Here is a 27,713-nt window from a genome sequence, read left to right as displayed (position 1 = left end):
TAAGTTTGGTAAAGCACAACTGATAAAACACACGTCAGAATTCATTAGTTATGTTTAACTTCAAGTAATGCCTGTGTACAGAAGAAAAATGAAAATTCTCTTTCTTTGTAAGTCATTCTACCAAACACTGCAATAGCACCATATTGGTGTACATTAACCAGAAAACAAAACACTTGGAAGAATTGGCCAACTAACAAAGCTCAGACATTGAAAAGCATACATAAAGCATATAAACAGGATAAAAGAACTACTAAACCAGATTGTGCTTAAGCTTGGTCAACAGGAAAGGGAGGAATTAACCACTGCAGCTGCCCCAAAATTGTCAAAAGGAAAGGAATAGACTTAACATATCCAGGAGCCCTTTCACAGAGACTCACAGGGTTTTTTTTTTCCCATGGTTTTCCTCACAAAAGCCTTTCACCACTTAGGGTCAATGCTAAATGGTGTTGACAGCTATTGTTTATGGCACCTTTAGCCTGTCCAAGATACAGAAATAACAGTAAGTTTCCCTGAAAACTGAAATGGCTTCATTCAGAATTGTGCCAGTTTTTTGGAGGTGACAGGAGAGGGTACACAATGGGGTAAATGTAAGGACCATCTGCTATGCCATAGAAAAGGAAAGGAACTCAGGAGAAGGGTCCTACCTACAGACATCACCAGGCATGTTTTCCCATGGATAAAGGTACTTGCATTCCAAGAGATACAGTGACACCCTCTGTGTTCTTACTCTTCTGCTTTTCCAGGCAAGAGATGCCAACAAGATTTCCCCTCCCTAAGGAAGAGTCCTAACTGGTAAGAATTTTATACTAGCTCTGCTTAAGTTCAGACAGTTATATAATTGAAACTCAAGAAAAATACCAAGCAATGATTTACTAAGAAACATTAATCTTTTGGTCTATTTTTAAAAAATGAAATACTAGATTGAATGTTACTTGCTGTAATGAGGCAGTGCTGAATGATAAAATGTCATGTGTTGAATTGAGCTGGTTTTCAGTTTCTGTCTATGCACTCCTCACGGTGCCTGTGCAGCTCCCCGAGGCTGTCGTGACACCAAATTCCAAAAGCACTCCCTGATCTGCATTGATCACAGGGGATCTTTACCCAAACATTACATGTGCCATACTGTAAAGCATCTTCTTCACCTGCAGATTTCAAAATGGATGTGTTTGTGTTACTTGGGAAAAATATACACTTTGCTTTTAGCAGACGTCCCAGAACTGGTAGGATTTTCAGTGCTTTCATGGTGCTATGAGCCATAGTTGCTAAGATCTTAATTAAAATCCTATTATGGAGAAAAAACACCATATATAATAAAAATACTTCTTTTACAATTCATTGCAGGATAAAGAGATTAAATGTTTTGGTATTAACTAATGATAAAAAGATAAAAATTATTGTCATAACATGAAATAAATAAAATATACTTTTTAAGGTAAATAACATGAGCATACTTATCCTCATCATAGATGTGGACAATCAGATCACAAAAATGTTACAGATAAATAATTAAAACCTGTAAAAGTGATTAATTTTTAAACTACAGTTTTATAAGCATTTTGTTTAAAAAAATAATGGTGACATTAAAAGTATATAAAACCATGCATCACTATAGAACAACGGTACAATTTCAGGTATCTGCTTTAAGGAGAGATCTCATCTTCTGTATTGGCATTTGTTTATGGTTGAAGAAATGAATATCTCAAGTATATTTGTTATGATGTTCTTAGCTTAATGTAAAGCTGTCCTCCCTAATAAAGATGCCACTAATAGCCACAAATTTGCACACAAGTTCCTATTACTAAATCTATTTCATATTGGAATATAAAAGTGAACTACTTGCTGCAACACAAGGTATTCATTGACCAAATGAGCCTTTGGCATGAAACAATTGTAGGTACTCAGTACCTCTGAGAAATAATCTCTGTGAACAATGATTTCATTAGGTTAATATTAATATCAAACATAATTTTGTCCCTGTTCTCAGTGAAACAAGGGGAGTAATGGTAAAGGGAACAGAGGTAGTATCAAAGAAAATCTGGACTTGAGATACAAAGGGAAGGTTTTTCTCTCATACCTTCTCAGAGCCAGCAGAAGCATTGTCAAACTTTAAATGATGTTCTTATTAGAACACATCAAGCCACTACGAATCTCACATTTTAACCTGCTACAGTTAGAATTACCAAACAGTTCCACTATCAGCTGGACTGAGTAAAACAGGGCAGGAAAGACAGTATTGTTAGTACAACACCTGAAGAGTGGTCAGGGCACCCTCTAACCTGTCACAGATGGCATTTAATGCAATAGAGTTCACTATTTAGTTTTTAAGATTATATTAGCACTCAAATGCGTTTTATCTCCTGGAAAACAAGGCAGCCAAGTGAGACACCACAACATTGGCAAAGCAGGAAAAAGGGAGACAGCTAGAAGAAAATAATTGCAGTTTCAAATTACATAATTTCCTTGTGCCACAGTAAGTCAAGTAATCTATAACCACATGGTTATTTTCCTCCCCCAGAGATATCCTTCATTTTCTTTCATAAACATCCAGTAACCTGGTCAATACTTTTGACTTGGGCCCTGCTCTTGCAACACTTGCAAATACATTTAAATTTACTCAATAAGTAGCATCTTTGGTTGCAGTAAGAAATTCACTGAATTTGTAAATCTTTTGTGACTGCTGGGGATTGATGGTTTTTTGTTAAGATGAAGCAGTAAGTGTAAGTTTAACAAGGAACTTTACAGTGGCAGGAAGAAGAAAAGAAGCAAGTATTTCATAGTTTCCTTAAAAAACATTTGAAAATAATTTTTAGAAGACTCACTGAAAGTGCTAACAGGAATACAGAAATAATCTTCATTCTGCTTCCTCTCCATGGTGCCAAATACAAGTTGTCCATGTTGTGAAAAGAGAATTTTAGAAAATGAAAATTTCAAACTAACACATTCTTCTCTATCATACACCGTGCCAAACTGTGCATTATCCGACTTCTGATGTGTTTGTTACTCTAAATGATTCATGAAACACTTAACATCATGGATCTCACTGATGCACATCCTGCTGGGATTAGTGATACCACAACATTTCTAAAACTAAATAACCCAGTGTTATGCACACACGATGTTCCGAATTCACAGATCTCAGTATTGCAACACATTTTGAAAAACGCACCCTTGCAGCACCCAATGTCACTGGGGATATGTGATTCTATCAAGGCATTAAATCCTGGTTCTGTCTGTACATAACATCTTTCCAAATGGCAGCTTAAAACTCAGTTATGTACTAGAAAACCTACGGCCATTTCAGAGTACTCCTTTATGGTTCAGGAGGATTTTTGAAACGTGGATCTGAGGTATATCAATCCAGGACAAAAGTTTGATGCCACTAACAGGTCTCTCCTAGCTTTAATCAGGTGGTGGCTGTGGGTTTTGTGTCACTTTGTGTTTTGTGGGTTTTTAGAAAAATACGTATAATAATAAAGCTTTCTGTCTTGATTTCTTAAATACAGTATATTTACTATCCCTCTGAGACCTTTCTGCAGGTGGGAGCAATAAGAAATAAAATCAATGGATATCAATAGTGGAAGCACTCTTGTAGATCCATGCCAGGACAACATCACTGTTCTCTTCCTCTGCTTTTCACCACCTTTCAGGATCATCCTTCTCAATTAAAAGACCAAGTCAGAATTCAGCTTATATTGTTTTAAATTATTGACAGAAAGTCTCCATTCAAAAGGCAGACAATTTTATGCTCATAATTCATGAAAAGAATTACCCACTAATCCTAAGTAACACTGTTGTTGAATTTTCACTTGAATATTAAGTATATAAAACACCGGAAAAGCAAATTTAAAAGAAAAAAGAGCAATTATTTTTCTACTCAGAACAACACAAAGTATTACTAATGTATTACTTAGCTGTGACTAAAACACTTAGAGTATTTAAAACTTAAGAGTTTGGGATGTGCTATTAGGTTACAAATAAATACCAACGCTTTGTGCTGCACATGACAGACCTGAGTACAGAAGACGTATCTACAGGTTTTCCTCTTCTAAAACTTAAGTGTGAGTTAATCCCAGCATCTAGTTAAAACAAGTCCTTGAGTTCAGAAGGAGGTTTGCTGTATGAAAAACAGAAAATGGGGGATTTGCAGCCTCCAGGACTCCAAGGAATGAAGTAGTTTCCACTTCCACTTTAGTCAATTGAATTTGTGGCTGGACAGATGACAGTGACCAGCATGTGCAGGATCAGTTTTAAAAGTTATGCAAAGAACAACTGCCTATTTTCTTACCACAGAAAATCAGCAGGAGGCATCTCATGAGTAATACACATCACCAGTAGCAAGTATTCATAGCAATATTCCCAAGTAATTCAATTTAGATTGCCATAAAATTGAAAAATAAAAACACTTCAAAATTTGTATGAGAATCAATAAACATTTGCAGATAGTTTTGACTTGCATACACAACTTTTTCACCATTACAGAATGTGACAGTATAATGTATTTTGCAACTTGAATAAAAATCTATATTACACTGAAATAAATGTCTTGTAAAAACTCAAATACAAATTGCTTTGGTCTATCTGTAGCTTAATTTATCACCAAAATACAGAAAAAATATCAGGAGATCTGATATAAGTTTAAAATTGCCAAAAAGAATGTGTATTTACTTATAAATACATTTTCTTTGTATATAGTATTATCACGTATAAGAATACACTTAATAATAAATAAATGCTTTATTCCAATAAATTGGTGCAATCTTATCTTCACTTCATTAAAATCACTTTTGCAAAGAGTTTGATCCTGTTGCTCTTATTTCCAAGTGATATGTAGAGCTTTCTTTATATCTTATGACAATTTGAATATATTACAATAAATCACTCAAAAACTAACAGAATTTAACAGACTGGCTAACCAGTAAGATTACAGGTTTGACAGGTATATGAGCTCCACTGTCCAATATTACTTGAAAATTAAAAAATTCTTTCTGAAAACTGCAGAACAAAGAGGAAATGTTAGTAGAAATAACAAGAAAAAAGAAAGAAAAAAGAAAGAAAACCAATGAATCATTGAATTCAAAATAGTAATCAGTCATATTCAAAAGCTGTTGCCTCTTCACTCCATCATTTCTTTTTGTATTTCAGAATTCCTATTCTAAGCTTTTTGGAGAAATATGGTTCTTCATTTGATACATTGCCAGTAACACAAAATACCTCCTTTCTTAGACCAAAGGAAAATAATACAGTCTATTCAGCTGGTGGTCCTACATAACCTGTCAATGTCACATTACACTGGCTGGCTCTTCTCAAACAGGTGTACTGAGTTTCTGAAACAGAGTCAGAATGTGGAAAGTTCTGAGGTGGTTTCTACTCTTTTTAGTAATGATATAATTACAACAACAAACAAACTCCTGACTTAGCTTCCCCTCCGTTTGCATAACCTCCAGAAACTACTCTGTTGGGATCATTCAGTTCGTCAAACAGTCCTGTTTCAATGATTTCTTCCTGCCAGGGTATAGGGACAGCACCTGTTGCAAACTTCTTGAAGAACTTCTTGTCTTTGTCATCAAACTCAATTCCTCGTATTTCAGAGAAGTCAGCAATGTCTGCAACATCTTTGGCATAGACAACTGATGGATCTGGCACAAATGGAGGGTCAATAAGGTTTGCCTCTAACCTGTGGAAATTTATTGTTTTGAAGAAGCTGTGTTTTCTTGGGTCATCATCTTCATTCCTGAAATAAAGCAAAGGTTTGTCCATCAGTGTGTTTTGCTCTCAGAGAGATACAGGGGTGTCTGTGTTTTGTACATGACAGTACTTTATATATGTACATATATATATATATATATATATAATGCAACACAAGTCCTTTTTTCCTAACCAAGGAACGCTGCATTGTACAACATAAGGCGAGAAGCTGCAAACATTCCGATCCCATTACTTGTCACTGCACCTCTCAGGGTAAATCAGCCCAGGCAAGGTACCACACAGGAGCTGCAGTGCTGCATCTGGGATACCCCATCCAAAGCTACACTTCCACCAGAACTGAACCTACAGCAGGGTGGGGAGGGAGAGTATTGGATTTACTGTCCCACACAGGAAGGTCAGTGATTGGCTCTGTATCTATAGGATAAGAGTACCTGTACTATAGGGTAAGAATATGTATTAAACTCTAGAACGGGGTATATTGGGTTAATACATCTATAGGCTCACTCTGAGCAGCAATAGTCTGAATAGGAAGCTGGTGACAAATGACAATTCTCATTTTATCTTAATTCAAAGCATCTACACATTTACATCCTAAAATGCAGTTATGTCACTCAAATAATTGCTCCCACTTAATAGTGATTGTTCATTCAAAATAACGACTCTTATAAACTAACAAAGATTTTTTTAGGCAAGAGCCTCACAGATCATGACATTAACAAAAGCATGTGTGCCACTGTCACAAACATAACTCTTTATAAATATAGTTAAACCAAATAAAAAAAAAAACAACAGAAAGGATTAAATCATTGTAAATGCTTAAGTTAAATAAATCTTATTAAAAACAACTGCAGACCTCAGGGAAAACTTCAGCTGTAAAAGACTAGTGAATTGTTTCACTGTAGGCCTATAGAGAGACTTGTAGGATGTTTTCTGGTGATAAAAATCATCTGAGCCTCAAATGTGTGCTTGTTGAAGCATGACCAAAAACCACAGCTTTTGAACTATGCCTCTAGTGTCAAGGCATGCAAAGTCTGAATTTGGAATTCCAGAGAAAGGAGGAGCAGAGAGGAGCACTGTCTTTTCCATACCTATGCATTCTTTGTTTAACACATTTATGGATACACTGCTCTTGAAACCAGTAATATAGGAAAACCAAATTTGTCTGTGTTTTGGCCTCAGAAAATGGTAGTTCTGAACACATTGCTTTTTTCTTTTCCAAGCTCCTTACAAAATCAAACTTAGCGAAATGTAAGCTCTCATGTATTTCAAAACAATGTTCTATGAGTAAAATGTAATGCAAACCTTTGGCAAGTCTTTTCTTTGCAAGTGTGCAGAAGCACCATACAGAAGCAGTAGGTTTGTGGGAGTATAGAAAAATATTTATTTTTTTAAATCTTAATTTCCATGCATGCAGAACAGCTCATCCAGCTTGGCACTACTGCCTGCTCCTCATGCTCCCCTGCTGTGCATCTGGCCTGCCTTGGTGCACCCTGGGCACAGCAGAGATGAAACCACCAGCTGCTCTTTTCAGCCCCTTGCAAGGTAATTGTCACTTTGCACCTCAGCTGCCCAGTTCTGAGCAAGCCACTACCAGCTACTACGCCACCATGAATGACCAGGGTGCCACAACCTGAAGAATGATGGATGCTGCCATCCAGGCATGCTAGGCAATGAAAAATACTATGTTTTCAACCCCAAAGCACCATATTATGAATATACAGATTAGGGATCTTAATTTCTGCATATCCTCAGGCTTACAAAATCATCTCCTACCTTACCTAGCCAGTGATAACCAAGTCCTTGAGCAGCCTGACATGATTTGTTTACATCCACTGTTAGCCTGAAATGCCTTTCAGCTGCTGTTCAAATCAACTGGTGTCCTGGGACACTGGTGAGCCAGTAGTGCAGATGCACTGGGCAGATGCACTCACAAAAATCTCCCTTTATTTTACCTTTCCTTTCTGTAACATAAACCAAAAAGCACTAGAAGCTGATGGAGGCTCTAAAATGGATTGCTGCAGTGTTCCGCATTCTGAAACCATAAAAAGTTAAAAAATGTAAAGCTACATGAATGCCATCTACTGGAACTGAGTCATCTTCCAACTTGCTGGAGATGAACTTGTGCTCATTCCCTGTGAACTGCATTTTTACCTAACTTAAATAGGAGGAGCAAATGAATTCACATGAAGTTGGTCAATTTTGTATTCTTCCATTAAAAAAAAATTAAAAATCACTTTACAGGTTCGGGATTTGAGATATCAGTCTCAAAAAGCTTGAGTGAAGAAAAGGGGTTACATCTTTCCTGAGTTAGTGAGTGAAATCACATCTTCAATAGAAGAGTGGAGTGTTTTAAAAGGTCAGGTGTACAAAATAAAGCTGTCTTTGAGCAGCTTTAACTTATGCAACAGGCACTGCTGCGGATAACTCAAGCTCTTGTTGTCCTTAGGAGAATTACAGTGCTAATCTTTACATAACACACAGCTGTCCTGAATAGTATCACCCTGTTCAAGAGGTTTTTATCCTGTATCATGCTCAGAGTAGACATCCTGTTGTTCACCTTCTCTAAGTATGGCACATCAGAGGAAGAATATCTTAAATAGCAGAAAATTAAAAATACTATGTGCAGTAACCTTTCTGTGTACATTTCTCATTTTGCTGAGAAGTTATGGAAGAATAAGCAGACAGAAGCATTTTAAATTATTCCCCTGGAAAAGGCAATGTGGTTACAATATGTGAATCAACTGTTGCTCGTTTTGTTTCAGACTTGCTGAATGAACTCAACCAAGTCACTCACAATATTCTAAATTTCATTTTCTCCTACTCCGAAATTTGTTTACTTCACAAAGTGCTGTAAGTCCAAATGTCTGCAAAGTATGCTGATTTTAAGTTAGAGTGCTCTGAATGTTTTTGTGTTAAATTTGCATTTAAAATAAGCTTTTAAAACATAGTAAAATAATATAGATTTTGTATTAAACATATTCCATGTGCTGCTGAAAATAACTTTTTTCTGCTGCCTTGCACAGTTGCTGGGAAAATTAATCAAGCACAAGAGTGGCTGTCTTCATTTAGCAACAGAATATTAAGAATATTATTGTGTATTAACAATCTATTATCTTTCATTAGAGTTAATTCTTTCAGACAAATGTTTGCCTAGCATTCTGAAAAACTATTCCATGTTGTTATGATATATAAATTTAGAAGACTATCTATGCATTTTCAAGGAGATCCTTTGTCTACTCCACCTTTAGACTGGAAAAGCACCTGATACATATATTTGAATTAACAGATTATTCAAATCATGGTGTATTCTAAAGATAGGTACTATTGGTTTCCTATTAAGTTTTTACATTTTCATTGTATTTCTTTAATTTGTCTATATTGCAAATGTAGATCTGCAATCTGTCTAATCAGAAATGCACTAAATTATTTATACAAACACACACACATATCAGAGGCATCAGAGCTATTACAAGTTAAACATTAAAAGGTTTAGCCTTGCAATTCTCTTCTTATTGAACAGTTCCTTGAAACTGCTAAGTCACAGACATATCTACCAGTCTTCGTCAAGCCAAAGCCACCTCTGAAGTGTCTGGAGATGTTTTGCTTTATAGGAATTTGTGCCAAATATTCTTCTCACTGGGATGAGTCAGGATGACCAGAAGTTCTACAGAATTTTTTTAAAGCACTTGAGCAAAGCAGAGGGGTTAAGGTCTCTCCAGTAAGAAGCCAATGACGCAGCCTTGCAAATTAGATATCCGCAGGGAAGAGAATCCACATTGCAGATTTGGATTTCTGCCCACACCATTCCAGTAAGCAATACAGCCTAATACTCTGCATTCAGTCTGCACTAGCAAGGCTGCAGGTATCCACCTGAATATCCTTTATCTTAGGAAAGAATGTGTAAGAAAAACTCTTATGATTCTTCCTCCCAAAACTATATAGAGTCTAACACAGAAAATATCAAGAAGGCAACTCCTGTGAGTCATCTGGAGTGAGGATAGAGGATCACACTATTGCAACAACATTCCTTATTTCCATATTATCTTCAAAACTTTCCACCTCTTTATTCCTAGAAGTGAAAGGGAAAATTCATTACCCTGTAGCAAGTGAAATCTAACCCATTTTGTGCAATAAGTAAAATAACTATATTGTTTGCAGCTTTAATCTCTGTTGTACTGGGAAGGCATACCTGCTTCCTAAACGGTCCTCTTTTTTCTTAGCCAAAAACAGCTTACAAATATCTTTTGCTTCCTCTGTGAAGCTGGCATGTTCAAATTTCACCTCATCTTCCAGAGTTCTTCTTCTAACCTCATCCTTATTGACTTTTTCTTTGTAATCCTTGAATGGTGTTCGCCCAGCAACCATCTCATAAATAGTACACCCCATAGCAAACCAGTCCACAGGATAGCTGTAGTCCTCTTCCTTCAGGATTTCCGGAGCCATGTAACCGTTTGTCCCAGCCTATTGCAAACACACAGACACATTTACTATACAATGTCAATAGTGAAAAGCATACAATTAAACAGACTAGCCTATAATTCTTCCAAAATATTACTAATTCTACTGCTACATTTTGTATCTAGAAACTCTGTGGTATAACTTTTTTAGCATGTGGACCATATCTCTCTTTAAACATCTTGGCATATAGGAAAACTGTCTTAAATATGCTTTTCAGAGGTGAAATGTCAGTGCTATTTCTACCTAAAAGTGGTTTATTCTTAATTTCATGGCTAGCTTGCTTTCTTCCTTCATTTTATTTTTTTTTTTGTTAAATATATTCTTAGTTTTGTTGTGTAAACACAAGTAACAATCAATTTGAAAAGATTTGAAAAAAATACAAAAATCAGGCAAAATAATCACTGATTCCCACCCTGTGCAATGGTTATAACTGGTCCAACACAGGGCTCTACTGCCAGTGAGAAAGTTCTCATCAAGCCAGTAGCTGAGCTGCAATGAGGAAGTTCTCACCTCCCTCTTGTGGGACCAAGCCACTTCCTCTTGGTTTCTGAGTAAATGTTCTACCACCAAGGGCCAAGAAAAACTCTTAAAAAAAAGTAAGAAAGCAAACCTATAAAAATTGTAATTCATAAATTACACACACTTGGGTGAAGGAACAAGTTCATAGTTCTCAACTTAAAAAAGATGCCTGAATAAAGCCTATTTACAGAACTAATGGCCCCTTCTCTGAGAGAAGAAATGGCCACTCTTTGAGAGTGCCTGCTTTCTTCCCAGCCCAGGCCTGCCACTTTCCCCATGGGGGACAAGCTGCAGTGTTTGAAATAGCTCCTGCTGCCTCTGTCCCCAGGGAGCTGAATCACCTGGGGAGGAAGTGAAGGGATCAGCTCTCTCCATGCTCTCTGCTGCACTGTTACATGAGGGAGGATGTGGCATTTCAACTGCAACAGCATTTCCTCAGCCGAACCCACATTTACTGCTGTGTCTCATGCTCTAGATTATGTATTTACCAGATGCAGCTAACAGTGATAACCATGTCAGAAGTTGCTTGAAATCTCACATCTTTTTTAAATACTGGGATTGATGAATTACCAGTATAACAATTTAAAATAAAAACCTGTGTCTGTACAAAATCCCACTAAAGCTTACTCAAGACAGTCAATATTACTGCTATCAGAGTACAATCAGTGACAGAGATTCACTCTAAAGCAAAACAGTTAGAAAAAGGTAAAGCTAAGCTTATTCAGACAAATTCCATTTATAAAAAGTGCAGCTCAATGGGTGAATTTTATTTTACAGGGTTGGATAACCCCTCTGATTTTTGCAATTGTAGGCGCAGTACTTCCAAGTCAGGCCCCCCCTTAACTTCAGCTTGTGTCACTACACATTATGACATATGATGTCTCTTCTATAAACAATGTGTCCAAGAGGAAACATTTTAGCATCAATTAAAATATAAGCCTAACAGACAAAAAATTAAATCTACTTTATTTTCTCTCTTTGTAATTCTTTTTTTTTTTACTTTTAAGGATATAGAGAAAAATCCTCCATATGGTTGAAAAACAGAAATGAGATGAGAAGAACAAAAATATCAGTCGGGTTGAAAGCAAAAGGAAAGGCTAAAACTGAACAGTTGCCTCCCTCACTAAAGCCACAGAAGTACAGAGGAGCAGCACAGGCACTGCAGCTGCTGACATCATCCCAAAGGTAATTTATACTGCTTACACTGGGTTTCTCTAACCAAAAATATTGAGAGATACCCTAACAGTATTACATTTTAGGTATGATTACTGCTTTGTTCTGGGAAGGGGACAAATGCTCAAACCACAGACCCCAGATCCATCTGCCCTGAGAAAAACCTGGAAGGGAGGTTGAAAGTAGTAGAGAAATTTTGATGCAAAAGCTTGCACACAGAGCTCACTGTAGATTAGTAAACACAGCTCTAAATAGGTTTCTGGAATTTATTTTTTTTTCTCTTTCTGGGAAGCAATAAACATTCTTATTTTTTCTGAGAGGAAGCTGGAGCACTAATGCCTTGAGGAACTATAGAGTCACATTATCATCAAAACGTGCCCTGACAGCACAATATGGTCCTTCTGATAAGAGATTACTTTGCTGCAACTGAGCATCATCATACAGAACTTGGATACAGCTAACATGGTAAAGTCAGAAATCTACTGTCACAGATGTGTCTCAAGGCAGATCCTTCAGACTGCCTCTTTCCTTCTGCTTATGTTTTCTCTTCCACAGCTGTTTTTACAAAATAAGTAGTTGCCAAGTAATTCCAGTCTCTTCCATGGGTATTCTCAACATACCCTCCAGCAGGACACACCATCTGGAAGAACACCATGCTTTGACATGCTGCTTGTGTTTCTCAAGAACAGAGAAGGCAAGACCATCACCACAGACCAAAAAGACAGCAGGACCACAACTTAATAGATAACAGAATGGACCAACAACAGCTTCCCCTCAGACTAAAGTGACAGGCTGTGGATGAGATTAAATGTAAACAAGAACTAAACTTCAGCATTCTAAATTAGTAGCACTGAAATATTGAGCTGCTACTGAGTTGATCCAACTCCATCTGATAAAGTCTAGAAACATATCATTCCTCTGATATGTGAAACTATTTCAAGTCAGAATTTCATGAGAGCTGGTCTTCTCATAGAATTTCATCCAAACTTGAATCTAAAAACAAATTTCTCCCAACCCTGGAGCTTTCCTTCTATTCGCAATGAAGGAACAGGCTAACAAGCAAGAATCTAAACCTAATCTCAGAAGATTTGACATTTAAAACCCACTAAAACATGACAATTTTATAGCAGAAGCAAACATTTCACAAGTAGTGAACAGGAATTTTTAAGGGGGAAGATAAAGAATAAGGGAGGAGAAATACATTAATCTCTATCAAAACAGGAAATTGAAGAAAGGAAGAAAAGAGCTGAAATTTTAGTCTTTTCCACCTATTTCTCTATATGTGTAGTTTTGGCAAAATCATTGGGGAAGACAGGTGCTAAAGCCTGTATTACAGCACACAAAAGAGAACTTACTCAGCATGTGGAAAAACATAGATCCTTCAAATGGAGATTGAATTCTATCTTTAGAATTAGAGGGAAGGTAATACCTAACATAGCAGCGTTCGAGGGAAGGTAATACCTAACATCCCTACACTAATCATTATGGAGAACAAGATGTAAAAATCAGATCATCTTCCCAGTAAAAGAGAACCTACAACAATAGGAAAGGCAGCCTCAATAACCTCAGGAGAGGTTTATCTAAGGAGGTAAAACAGAAGTTTTGTGAAGGGAGTTTTTAAACTGTACAACTCTCACTAGCAGTGAAATCTGAACAACAAAACATAGTGTATTAGGTGGAAAACTTATCCAATGATTCCCAAAGCAAAAGTGAATAGAAGAAAATTACTCTCTGCAGGCTGTGGAGTAAATAAGTATACTGTAAACTATATTTTAGTACAAAAATAATAATTAAAAAAAAGACAGAAAGGAAAGAAATTAAAAGCTACCACAAAAGATAAATGCATTATTTTTTAAAGGGGTCTATTTCCCATGGAATGGTATTGAATATTTAACTCAGTTAGAATTATCTGACCATGCCTCAGAAGGAGTATCTCCAGGTATGAGATACTGATATGCCTATCATACAAAATAGGTCTGTATGATTTTGCAGATGTTTTCACTCAGTACAATCCAGAAGCAAATTCAGAAGCTGTATTAACTGAAACACACTTTTTCTTAATAGATCTTAGTTTACATGGATAAATTTAATTATTTTATTGGGAACAGAGAAAATAAAAAACCCATACTCAAAGTTAATTCCTTTGTTGTCAACTCTACACTACTAGGATGTTAACTGTGTTTTGATGGAGACCAAGCACATTATTCTCTTCTTTCCTGTACAATTCCAGGTAACACAAGGTAGCATTTGAATATATGTGGTAACTAATCAAGGGATCTTACAGAGACACAAACACATGATATTACACCTTCACTGACCTGGAAACGTCTAATGGGACACAATAAATAAAAATATCACAAAGAAGACAATGTTATATTATCCAAACTTTTTACTAGAGACAGAAATCTTATGCCATTGTAGAGGCACAGAACTTTTTGAAGTGCAGTCAGTATGACACTAGCTATTTTTTATAGCTATTATTTTTATTAGATGGAGAGCACTTGCTTGCTCTCCATCTAATATTGTCTTTCATGATAAGCAGGATGCCTTACTTGCATATGCTGCTTGAATTATAAAAATAGTCATTACATTTCAGTCAATTAAATTTTAATTGACCTGCTTTTGAAAAAGGTTCACATATCTATTTTCCCTTTATTTCACTATCTTGAGAACAGCCCAAATGACAATTTTTCAGTAATCCTCTAAAATGTAATGACCAAATGCTGCCCTTGGTTACATTAGCAAAGAAGTTCTGTTGAGTGGAATTATTGCTTTGAGTGTGATTTGACAGGGCATAGTAGAAATGACTCATCTGAAAGTATACAAATGTTTCTTTTGTGAAATGGGATCCTGCATAAATTTTTCAAAGGTCACATAATTATATTCCTTTAGTAATTCAAGATGCGATCCTGAGAAGCACTAAGTGCACTCAGATCCCAGAGCTGTCAAAGGGCACTTGGCACAGCACACTGGGAGCAGAACCAGGCCCGTGGTGCAGCAGCTCACACACCCTGGGACTGCTGTCCTGCCAGGGGACAGCCCTTGCAACACCGCCCCTGTGCCAGCTTCCAGCAGGTGCAGGCAGGACAGAGAGAGAACTCTGCAGCTTTCAGCAGCACAGAAACAGGCAAATGGGGAGAAACAAGATTTAGATCTTGCTACCTTTTCCCACAGATCTCTGCAAAACAAACTCAATTGATATAACAAACCAAACAGTAAAGCAAATCAGAATGTCTATCTTTTGTTTGCCATGGCACAAGAACTGTTGAACAGAGGAAAAAAAACAAGCTGAGTTTAGCTCTATCAGCTGTTTCCTGGGGCTCGGTCCTTCCTTCCTCCAAGGGGTGCCACTGCCTGCTTTGTTCTCTTATCCAGCTGTTCCTCCATTCCTTCAGCAATGGCCTTAATAGACCCTGCAGGAATGCAGGAACAGACCACAGAAATCTCTTCCCTGCACACAAGCTAACAGGCCCTAGATGTGGAGAACAACACTGATCTGCCTCTTTACTCCCTGCACCATCTTAAGTCTTCTCCCAAGAGGCACTGTGAGGAGGAACAGAGCGTAATTTAAACGAGTTACACAGAATTGCAGTTCCTCCAGTTTCTCACCACGTATTCATACAGTAACAAGAAACCAGCTGACCCAATTAATAGGCAACTATTTTTTTTTATTTTAAATAAGATAAAGCTAAATGTAAATAGAGCAAAAGGCACTCTGGAAAGTCACACAGAATAAAGCTTCTGGCATATTGTTAATGCTTAGCAGAGGGAGGGACCTTCTGATGGGATGGTCCATCATGAATTGTTAGGCTACTGATTCAGAAGAACACAAGGAGGTCTCTCCAGAGTAGCAGGAGAAGATAATAAGAAAGACAATACTGGAGCTTAGGAGCTACTGAATCCCACATGCTTATGTAAGATTCAAGAGAAAACTTTTTTTGATTTTCACATAAGAAGGTAATTTACATAGGGAAAGTTTTGCGCTTTAAAAAAAGTCCACACAGGCAAAAGCACAAAAAGGACAAACCAGATTTTTGCTATATTAGAAAGAAAGAAAAAAATGGCCCTGGGTTCAAAGTCACTTACTGGAACAGTAAAAGAAATCCGGCATTGGTTTATAATGTTTTAAGCTTGGCCATCAGTAATCACTGAAATGAAGGAAGTTGCACAACAGAAGAGAAAGCCACTCTCTGCAGTAGGGACTGCTGCCTGTGTGCTCCTCCTTGGGAAGAGCAATAGACACGGCTACAACATGGTTTCAGTTTAGATTCACACTGCATGGAAGTCAAAGGGACAAAGGGCTTGAGAAAGGACAATCCAGTAGCTGGGCACCAATTCTAACTCTGGACTCTAGATCAGCTCCCCACTTTCTTCCTGCATGATCACACATAAACCTTTCCCTCACATCCTGGCTGAAGAGAGAACCTGCTAACACTCCCAGCTCAGTGAAGTGTCATCAGAAGACATCAGAAGGTGTTCACAGACAGGGAAGCAATCAGACATAATAGGATGGAGCATTTAGGACAAACAGAACACTTAGTAGAGAGTCTTAAGCACACCATTAGAATTCAAGAATTACAGTGGTTCTCTAGTCTTCCTGTAACATGATTTTCCCTTTAATTTCCTTCTAAATTTCTTTGGATCATTTCCCATCTGTAATGTAGAAATAATACTACTTCAGAGATATTTGTGGTTTCATTTTTTAATGACCACAGAATATTCCATAAACAGCATTAATAAGGGAGAAAACTCTTCATATACTTAGCTCTGTCTGTATTTATGAAGCTCTTCATAATGAATGCAAATATTGTCTCATGGTACCATTCTTCCTCAGAAAGGGGACACCAAAGAGAAATCTGCGTTCTGTGACATTGTGACTGAGGGGACAGGCTGCCCTGGGAAGGGCAGGGGCCCTCCAGTGTAGGTACAGCCACTGTAGGTTAAGCAGTGCAAATGTCAGTGAGGCCTGGAGAATTACTGCTGATCACCAAAATCCACAGATTTAATCCACCTTATCTTCCAAAATTATGACTAAGGTTGGAGGTACCATTCTTCAAAATGTAAATCCAAGGAGATGGGTACTGGCTGCATCAAACCAATGACCCACACAGCCAGCTTGCTGTCTCTGAATTACATTCACACAAGTGAATACATAGGGAAGTCTCTAAGAGGCTGGTGTGTACATTGAGACTTCTCTGTACTTTCCTAGACTCCAACTATTTGCAGTTCAAGGGCTTCCAGAGATAGAATGGTTTCTCTCGACAAAACTTTTTCCATCAATTGTCCACTTGCATTCTCTTAATTTGAGATGACTACAGTATTCTCTCTGCCATATCCAAAACTACAAGAGGCAGAATGATCCCACAAAATCATTTCTGTTCCTTCACTCATGATCATGGCATTCATATTTTGGAAAAGATTCTGAGATCATTGAGCCCAACCATTAATCCAGCACTGCCAAGCCCACCACTAAATAACGTCCTTAAGCCCCACATCTACACAACTTTTAAATTCCTCCAGGGATGGTGACTCCAGCACTTCCCTGGGTAGCCTGTTCCAGTGCTTGACAACCCTTCTGAGGAAGAAACTCTCCCCATTATCTAATCTAAACATCCCCTAGCACAATTTGAGGACATTTCCTCTTGTCCTATCAGTTGTTATCTGGGAGGAGAGTTCAATCCTCACTTTGCTACAACCTCGTGTCAGGGAGTTGTAGAAAACAGCAAGGTCTCCCTGAGTCTCCTCTCTCCAGTTCCCTCAGCTGCTCCTCACCAGACTTGTGCTCCAGACCCTTCCCAGCTCTGTTGCCTCTCCCTGGACACGCTCCAGCACCTCAGTGTCTTTCTGGTAGTGAGAAGGCCAAAACTGACTACAGGATTCAAGGTGCAGCCTCAGCCATGCTGAGCACAGGGGCACAGTCACTGCCCTGGTCCTGCTGGCCACACTATTGCTGGTACAGGCCTGGATGCCATTGGCCTTCCTGCCCACCTGGACACATACTGGCTCACATTCAGCTGGCTGTTGACCAACAACCCCCTTTTCCCACTGGGCAGCTTTCCAGCCAGTCTTCCCCAAGCCTGTAGTCTGCAGGGGGTTGTTGTGACCCAGGTGCAGGACCTACTGCTTTGCCTTATAGAACTTTTAGAACTGCCATCAATCCAGCCTGTCCAAATCCCTCTGCAGAGCCTTCCTGCCCTCCAGCAGATCCACATTCCCACCCAACTTGGTGCTGTCTGCCAACTCGCTGAGAGTGCACTTAATCCCCTTGTGCAGATCATCACTGAAGAAATAAAACAGGGCTGGCTCCAGTACTGAGCTCTGGGGAGCCCCACCAGTGCCCAGGTGCCAGCTGGATGGAATTCCTGGGCCTGGCCACCCAGCCCATTTTCACCCAGCAAAGAGAGCACCTGTGCGAGCCAAGAGCAGCCAGGTTCTCCAGGAGATGCTGTGGGAAACAGTGACATAGGCTTTACCACAGTCCAGACACACCCACAGCCATCTCCTCATCCACAAAGCAGGTCATGAAAGGAGATGACACTGGTCAAGCAGGACCTGCCTTTCCTAAACCCACACTGGCTGGGCCTGATCCCCTGGTTGTCCTGTATGTGCTGCATGATCACATCCACATCACAGGATGATCTACTCTGTTGTTGAAGTTCTCTGGTACCAAGGTCAAGCTGACAGGCTGGAAGTCTCCTGGATCCTCCTTCCAGCCCTTCTTGCGGATGGGCATCGCATTTGCTCATGTCCAGCCAACTGGGACCTCCTTGGTTCTCTGGGACTGCTTGGAAAGTCATGATGGGAAGTGACTCGGTGAGCACTTCTGCCTGCTCCCTCAAGAGCTTGCACAGGTCCCAACTGGCCCCACAGACTTTTGTGGTGAGGCTGCATTCTGTAAAGTACGTTCCAGAGATTAAAAAAATCTGAAACACCTAGCATGATGATGCACCTCATAACAACAATTTTTAAGAACAAAGTTCTGCTAGTAAAAACATCACCAATTTTACATGTCATACTTCAAAATGTATAAGCAAAACAACAGCAAGCGCCTCTAATTCTGAGAAAAGAGCTGTCATTTTTTCAAAGTGCAAAGGAAGAATAAATTTTTACAGAATCTTATCCAATAAGAATACCATGTGATAATGAACAAAGGTCAACTGTAGAATAGCTTGCTGAGTTATTTTTTATTTCACAAGTCTAAAACCCTCCTCCTGCTTTTCAGCTGCCTTGAAATTAAACTGCAAGTTTCAGGAACATCTAAATAGATTTCCTTGTGTTTTCCTAAGAAATAGAATCTTATAATAAACAAACATACAGGAGGGCAAAAGGACATTTTGAGTAAGATTTTAACCAAAACATGTTTTTCCTATAAAAATATTATGATGTCCTTCAAATATATAAAACATAGCACAGGAAAACTGTGAAGAAGCCTGAAACCTATGAAGATATGAATGCACTTTTATAAATACTACAAAAATATGTTTATGTTATTTTTCACAGTTATTATGTCAATATTTAAGCTCTCTGGCTCACATGCATCTGCACAAAAGTTCTTCTTCACATTTACATGCAACAGTTGCTTTTCCCAAAAGCCATACCCATTAAGGGCAGAAAATTCTTCCCTAAATAAACAGCAAATACACACAAACTTCTGGAAAAATGGAATTAACTTGAGTTGGAAGCTCCTCATTTCTGTCATATGTAAAAAACCCCTAGTGCTAGAATCAAGTGTGTACATAACTAGACAAAACACTTTGCCTGTATAAAAGCCATCTTTGCAGGCTCTCGAGTTTCTCCTTGTTGTCCATTTCAATTATGTAAGACAGAGAATACAGTAACATTTCAAAAGCCATCATTTTAAGATACAAACTAGTTCCTGCAGGGTCTCATCAACAGATCAGATGCAACACACACATTTACAGGAAGCCATAATGACATTTAAAGTCCTAATTACCACTGGGTAAGAGTTTATTCCTGTTTGCAGCACTGTTAGTAAGAGTTCTGCCTGAGCAAATGTGCATAGACACACTTCTTGGTAGATTGCACAGGTGCACGTAGCTATCATAAGAAGACTCCATAAAATCCATGTATGTTTAATGAAGGAAAATTACATTATAAGTAGCTTTTAACTGTTTTCTACTTTTATTTTCAAGACTGTTATTATTCAAACTTGTGTATTTTAATTATTTTTTGTGATTTCTCCATTCCAGGGCCAGCTGGCACTTCAACAAAGAAAAATCAGCACACTTAGGGAAATTCAAGTTTTCTAAATTTTGTAATTATTACTGTATCAATTACTTACAACTACAATATAAGTTCAAAGTACATTCACACAGAATGCTGGATGTTTCTCCTTGCTGCTTTAGTAATTGAAAAGAAAGGGAGAAAACTAAGGCTGGGTATCCAACTCATTCAAGAGCTTTGTAAGGAGCACTGTTTCTGAAAGCAAGGCGTATTTATTTTTAATAGTTATGAGCAATTGGTATGGAGCACACAAGTGCTTTCAAAAGGGGTGTACGTAATGGCAGTACTTGAAGGATACCAAGGCTACTTCTTCAATTATATAAATACTGAATCATCAATTGCACAATGCTTTTTTTGAAGCATAAACACCCTTTATTTTTTATTAAGACCACGTTGAAATCCTCAATCTAAAATTCAAAAAAACCTTTTTACCCACAAAGAACATTTCTTTAGCTGATGAACAGTATATAATCATTATCATTTTGTAGAAACCCTCAATGAAAACTTGGAAAATGTCTAAAACAGGAACTCATTAACAAGCTTATTACTTGTGCCATGTGATAACCTAATCACCTAATAAGATTTACAAAAGGGATTAATGGATCCACCAGCTGATGTATGGGTGATGTGCATTTATTCATACATTAGAGGACAGGAATTTTTTTCTGCTTTGAAAGCAAAATAAATGTAACCTTTAATGGCTTGTATAGCTATGAGAGTGCATAAAACTTTCAGAATTCATCAAAATAGTGTATTTTTTTTTGCAATCTTTAATGAAATGAATACACGGATAAATCCATATATTATATTCTATAGATCAGTAGAAATATCCCTTAATTAGTGACTGAAAATTATAAGCTTTAAATTGTCATTTGAAACCATCATCTAAAATCTAGATATTAGATATGATATTAGGCACTTAGATGTCAGTACGAAACAGATTTGGCCTGGAAGGAATATATATTCTGCTTTAGCTTATAACAATGCCCTCATAAAACTGTGTCTGCAAAATGGTGCAACTGACTTAAATTTCATTTCATAAATCTGTCTTGGAGCCATACATTTCTTTGGGTGAAAAAAGAAAAAGTGATGTCTATAGGTTTGGTTAAGTGATAAAAATTTGGTAGTCTCACTTAAAAAGCATGTTATGATGTAAATTTTCAGATAATTTTAAGTCAGAATGTAACTATGTTTAGTAGACAAAAATTAATTTAAGAGCATCATTCTTCTTTTATTACAGGAGTACGTGGTGAAGCTTAATGTAAGTTTTGTAAATGTGCTCTTTCATTTTCCTGTGTACAACATAAGTATAAATAATAATAATATCCAGCTCTCATATAATGTTTTTTAGAAGCTTTCAAATATGACTGTTTTACAGAAATGAAAAAAAATTACAGGAATTCTTAAATTAACTCATTTATAGTTACAATACAAAAAATGAAAAAAAACCCCAACTTTTTCATCCATCTCCTATTTCAATATAATGTATGAATAAAACTGCCTTTAACTGCAATTTCTTACAACACATTACAAAAACATTATTCATTGCAGTTTTTGCTCTAATAAAAGCAGCCATGTAATGGTGAATAGAGCTTCAAAAACCAACAAAAGAAAAGGCACTAACAATTTTGATGGCTGTCATAGAAGATGAGTAGGTACAACCATCTTGTCCAATACTGCTTTGAGATTCTACCATAATACCAACAGAAGTGGTTACATATTGCTAAATACACTCTTTGAGGTTTTTTTCCTTCTGCCAAACCCCACATATTTGCAAGTAAGAAAAACTGCCCTTTGACAAAACTATTTGGTCTGATCATAGCAACTACATGCCTCTCTAACTTGCAAAGCACAGTAAGGTTTATACCTTTGGGCTCACTGATGAAAATGCCACCTTTACAAACAAAACAACATTCTCATTTCACATAAGCTCTGCTGAGAAACCTGCCTTAGCTTCCACAGAAGCTGTATTTTTGTATACAAAACATTATGCGGTTTAATTTTACAATTTTTACTATCTATGCAAACAGCAATTTCCACACTTTCTTTCAGTGAGAAATAAAACCACTCATAGTACAAACTTCTTCAATTGCCAGGAAAAGATCCTTCAAAATTACTGAATTTAACAACATCAAAATATGTGCACTCAAACATGATGTAGAAGCCATTAGTGGGTCCTCTCTTCTACTGAACTTCTAATGTGAACTTGGGGACTTTGACAAAGACCAGTTCATAACGTTGCTTCCATTTCTTCATATTCTTAGTGTATTTCAGACACATTCTCTCATTATACACATCTTTAAGCTCCAGATACCTTGAGAGAAATATGTCTTTTTCACAGTTAAGCTACCTGAATACATATTTATTGTGTAAATCTTCTGACATTATTACAAATCCAGGTTAGTTTGGGATGACCATAGGCACAGCTGAAGTGCTACACAATCTAATTCACACAAAATCCAGATGGTCATCCATGTTTTTCTTCCACACACGTAGACATGCATGGACATTTACAAACTGTTTAGTCTGCTAACCTTTTCAGGAATTAATTTGTGTGGGGAAGGCTGGAAATAATTTATTACGCAACACCATGCACACCTGCAATACAATGAGTAGCATTACTTAAGAGTAACATGTAAGAAATTGTATTCTCCTAGGAGCAAAAGTGGAACACAGAAGAGTCATATCTTTGACTGCTGTTCATTAAACAATTGGTTAAATCCCTGACTATGTGGTACTCCCTAAGGCACAAAACATCTGCCTCCCTAAAGTCATTGGTTCAAGAGCTTATCTTAAGGGAAAAAGGTCAAATAGATTCTACTGTTTCTGTGCAAAAGAAGTTATTTTATCACATGCAGCAGCTAAAGAATTAATAAACCTAATCTTACAATCCATGTCTCAGAGTGAAATGACTACATTAGGTCTTTAGCAAAGAATCAGTTCCAGGGAATTGTCTTGGATTTCACTTCCCACTGGCCACATTCAAAGAATTTGTACTCACCCTCTGGGTGATGCTTTTTCCCTCTTTGACTTGCACTGCCAATCCAAGATCAGACAGTCTGCAATTCCCATTATCATCCAGGAGGACATTCTCTGGTTTCATATCCCGGTACACAATTTTGATGGAATGGAGATGCAGAATCCCACAGGTGATCTGAGCTGAATAAAAGATGATCCTTTTCATTTCCAAACCCCTTTCTCCCACATTGTAGATGTGATACTTCAGATCCCCTCCATTCATGAGGCTCATAACAAGACACAGATGGGTTTTGGTCTCATAGGCATAAGCTAGTGTGACTATGAAAGGGCTGTTGACCTTCTCCAGAATCTCTTTCTCCAGCAGTGCCATCTTCTCTCCGCTTTTCTTTTTCAACCTTTTCTTATCCAGTTTCTTGCAGGCATACATCTTGCCAGTATTTTTGACCTGGATGGCACAAACCTAGAGAAGATGCACATGGAAAGGTAACGAGGGAATTTTACACAGAGACTGGAAAATCAAGGGTAGTAACAGGCAGGAATTGGGGAATCACTGATGCCTTTTAGTAGCTGCTGATGCTAACTTCTGTGAAGGGTATATTAGCACAGAAAACAAGGAAAAATAAGCGCACAATCAGTTCTGTTCTAGACCAGCAGTATATGTGGCCCTGATGCAAAGTTCTTGAGGCTGCCACATGGATTAGCAAATAAAAGGAACAAGGACAAGAACAAAAGTCTGTAACCACGAGAATAAGCAGCATATACAGATTGCATCTGTACAGTTAAACTCTCAAAAAATCTCCATACTGCAGCTTGGGAACAGATCCTGATGTGTGTTTTTCCCTAAACTGCAGCTAGGAATTACCAGGGAGTGGTGTGAGATAGCACAGGCTAAGATGATGTCAGGGAGCAGACTAATAGTTAACTGCATGAATATTCATGCAAGTTTATTTAAAGAAGACTGCTTTTTTTACTAGCATCGATACAGAATAAAAAAATGTTGAAGTAGCTTTTTACTAACAAGAGTCTCTATCACAGTATAAATAACCCAGCCTGATTTCTGGAAAATGGGCAGTCTGAAGGGGCATGTTTTACAAATCTTCATACAATGACATAATCCACTACTCTTTGTAAACCCACCTGCTAGTCTTGAAAGGGGAGAGATGACTCACATCCTTAAAAGCACAAGCTCTTACCTCTCCAAAGCCACCTTTGCCCAGCACTCGGAACTCAGAAAAGTATTTATCAGTTACTGGTTGCTTCTCAAACACTTTCCATTGGATGAATTTGTCATAGAAGGGGCTGTTCTGGAAATCCTGGAAGGGCTTGTCTTTAAAGAAGACTTTGGTTTCCTCCTTGGCCAGCTGCATGATGTTCTCATAGTCTTTTGCAGCAGCTGCTTTGCATTTGCTGACCAAGTCGGAGCTCATGAAAGACAGATAGTTTTTGGCGCCTTCCTTAAGAAAATTGGTGACAATATTCTCCATGGTACTGCTCTTGAGACTGTCCTCTGCCAACTCCCAGTTTGATACCTCATCCAGGAAGTCCCTAGCTACCAAATATTCTGGCACTGTCTCTAAGAAGTCTCTGAAGAATCTCTTGCCAATGGGCTGCTGTTCACAGATGCTGTCATAGTCACCAGCAATGGACTCTCTATGCTGGCTGCACTCCTCAATCTTGGGCAGCGAGAGGCTCTTACGCCTCTTTTGCATTTCCTTGGTGTCTCCTTCCCCACTCTTCCTTGCCTGGAGGTAGGCAGTGTTGGCAATGAGGTTGTCGAGCCCCCCCATGTCACACATCTTGGCAAGCCCTTGGGGTGGCAGAGCCTGGTTCAGACAAAATGAGTAACTTCCCAGGAGCTGTGCTGTAGCTGCACTGCACTTCTCCCTGCTAGTGGTGTGTGAGAGCTTCTGAAAAACACCAGGGAGACTAACTGCTTTTGCATTAAATACCTCTCAAGGATTTTCACTAAGTACCTTTAGGTATAGGCACCATTTGTGGAAAGTGACTGGTAAGAGGTTTCTCTGTAAGAAGCTTTGAGTTTGCTATGTATAGCTGAGGGATGACATCCTAGGCAAACCTTCCCACTGGCAGTACCAAATGCACGTGGTTTGGCTGGTGTTTTTCAGAATGGGCCCCAACAACCTTTAAATGTACAAAGATTCCCTCTACATGCACTGGCTGCATGGAACATGCATAGATTCCTGGCTACAATACATGCACTCTCCAACTCAGGGGCACTTTGGCCACTGTCAGCAGGACAGGCCTGGATCTCCCCGTCAACATCAAACACCAGCAGACTAACAACTGGTTTTATGGAAAGATTTTATCACAAATCTGCCATGCCTAAAAGACCTCGACATAGATGAAAATGAGATGTTGAGCTTTAAATTACCACACAATTCAATGCTCTGAGTATTCACACCCCCAAAACTCAAGTTATACTCAACATCAGTGACTGAGCCCCACAGACAGCTCATGAAAACCCTGCTGCCTCGTGTGGCTCTGTCTGAGCAGATTACATGCAGAGGCTAAGGACTGCTGCTGGTCTAAAAATAATGATCCTTCTATACGAAACAACACAGCTCTGACTTCATCTCCTACCCACAGAAAAAAGAAAAACACTTCAAATGAACAGCCAAATCTTGCCAAGACACTTCCATATGTTGTTTTGGCTTCAGTTTGTTTTCCCTGCTGAGCTTTATGACAGAAAGTGGTTGGATGAGAAGGTGGCAACAGCATATAGCTGAGGTGACATCAACAAAGGGACAAAGCTGATTATAATCAAGTGAAGGCAAATTCCACCTGACTTCACTTGCTGGCTGCCTCCCAGGACACATTTTTTTTCCCTTCAAAAGAATAAAAATTATGTGTGGCACTCACTAGGCTAAGCCCCCTTCTGCTGTGGGGTCAGGTGATTTGGCTGTTAAAACTTTCCTTAAATATAAGGAAGGTATTATGAGAACAAGAAAAGAAGTAACACTGGGGTCAAGCTGTACTCTTGAGGTCAAGGTCAAGTTTCTTTTTTCACTATCTTAGAGCAGGCTGAAGAGCTGAATCACAAAATCTAAACATCAAGCGTAATAAGAGGCACCTTTCAGACTCCCTACAGTAAGTGTTAAGCCCTTCTTGGCTGCTTTTTGTCACTCTACAACCACACAGTATTTTGTTTTTCCATGCTTAATCCTGTCTGCATTGAATCCATTTGACATACAACTCGTACTCTATGAAATTCCCTTGGAGGCGTCTGTTTCCAGGAGTGATGGAGAGGATCATTGCAAACTGCTGTGTGTGCACGAGAACAGGGGGAATGTAAGGCAGAGACTTGAAAGCCTGGCCAGTTCTGCCAGGTGAGAGCAAGCACAGGGCGAGAGAAGGTCACATAAAAGGCTCAACAGAGCAGCCAAAAGTGTGGGCAACACTGCAAAGAGCCAATGGAAGAACCCGGGAATTCTGCTGGTGGCTGTCCTGAAAATGGGGCCTACAGCAACACATTCCTATAATAACCTGGGAATAGAAAGGCAGGAAAGGAGGTAATAAAGCTTCAGTTTCAGCTTTTTTTAAAATAAAGCTTCTAATTTCCTAAAATTCAGTTGGGTCTTTTTTATGTTTGGCCAGAATATCCACCACAGCTCAAAGAGCAGCATAAATGGCTGGTAGCTGGGGCCCTAAAGCTGAACTCAAGCTTAGACCAAATATTGGTATATTCATGCCTAAGCAAATGAAGAAAATACCTAATGCTTATAGCACCTACATAAGACAGACACATTTACAGCTCCAAAGACCATTCTATGAAATTAATTAGAATCTTTCCCAGTTTCTGTGGAACATAAATTTTCTCTAAAATAACATAACTTGATGAAAAGAAGAATAAAACAACATGATCATTGAACATATTACTCCAGTCACTTTTGAGATTTGCTTGCTGACTTATCCAAATCTGCTCAGCGTTTATTAAACACAGGAGAAAAGCAGATCAGCATTAATCTATTAGTTGATAATCACTATTTAAGGTAGGGTTACCTGCTCATAAAACAGTATGTTTGGGTAAGAAGCGAAAATTATTTATTTTGCATGTACAAGAGGGGAACAATTACAGAACTGAACATGGGGATATACTAAAAACCATGCTAATCAAGCATATCAAAGTATGATTTGGAGAAGTTCTCTAGTGTAAAGCTCATAGAAAGACTGGGACTTTGGCTAATCTCTAAATCACAGAGAAAACATGCAGGACTTAAAATTCATTACTTTATGTTCTAGGTGAACCTCAATTACTGCTCAACAAGATATAATATGCAAACAGGTATACAAAAAATACCAGCTGCTTTGATTTCAACATTAACTTTCCTAATACCTCATTTGTGTCATCACCCCTTTGAGCTGACACGTCAGAAAAACTATTCCACAACTCTAATTCTCAGCTACTCTTGCCATGTACATGACATGAGCTAAAAGCAGGGTTTGGTACTTTCTATATTCACCTATAAATCAAAGAAAAATGAAGAAAAGTCCTCTGATGGGACTAGCTGGCACTAACAGAGGTCACAGGATGGAGCCTGGGACCAAATGTGGATAAAGAAAACAGGTGGAAGGTAGGTAAGATACAGTTTGACTGTGACAGCTAAAATTTATTC

The 27,713-nt window shown here is 38.3% G+C and overlaps 1 protein-coding gene across 1 annotated transcript; it reads right to left on the bottom strand.

Moving 5' to 3' along the window:
• Window positions 1–40: 40 nt before the first annotated feature.
• On the bottom strand, window positions 41–26,927 carry GRK7 (G protein-coupled receptor kinase 7). The gene is made up of 4 exons (XM_015637828.3): window positions 24,273–26,927; window positions 23,102–23,539; window positions 9,896–10,167; window positions 41–5,731 (listed from the first exon to the last, which is right to left on the bottom strand). Exons 1-4 carry the CDS (start codon window positions 24,873–24,875, stop codon window positions 5,389–5,391), a joined length of 1,656 nt encoding a protein of 551 aa, XP_015493314.1. The 5' UTR covers window positions 24,876–26,927; the 3' UTR covers window positions 41–5,388.
• Window positions 26,928–27,713: the final 786 nt, after the last annotated feature.

This window comes from Parus major, chromosome 9, assembly GCF_001522545.3.
Source record: "Parus major isolate Abel chromosome 9, Parus_major1.1, whole genome shotgun sequence".
Taxonomy (NCBI): domain Eukaryota; kingdom Metazoa; phylum Chordata; class Aves; order Passeriformes; family Paridae; genus Parus; species Parus major.
Note: the sequence above shows the minus strand (reverse complement) of the source record. Positions and strands in the feature narration are given on the sequence as shown.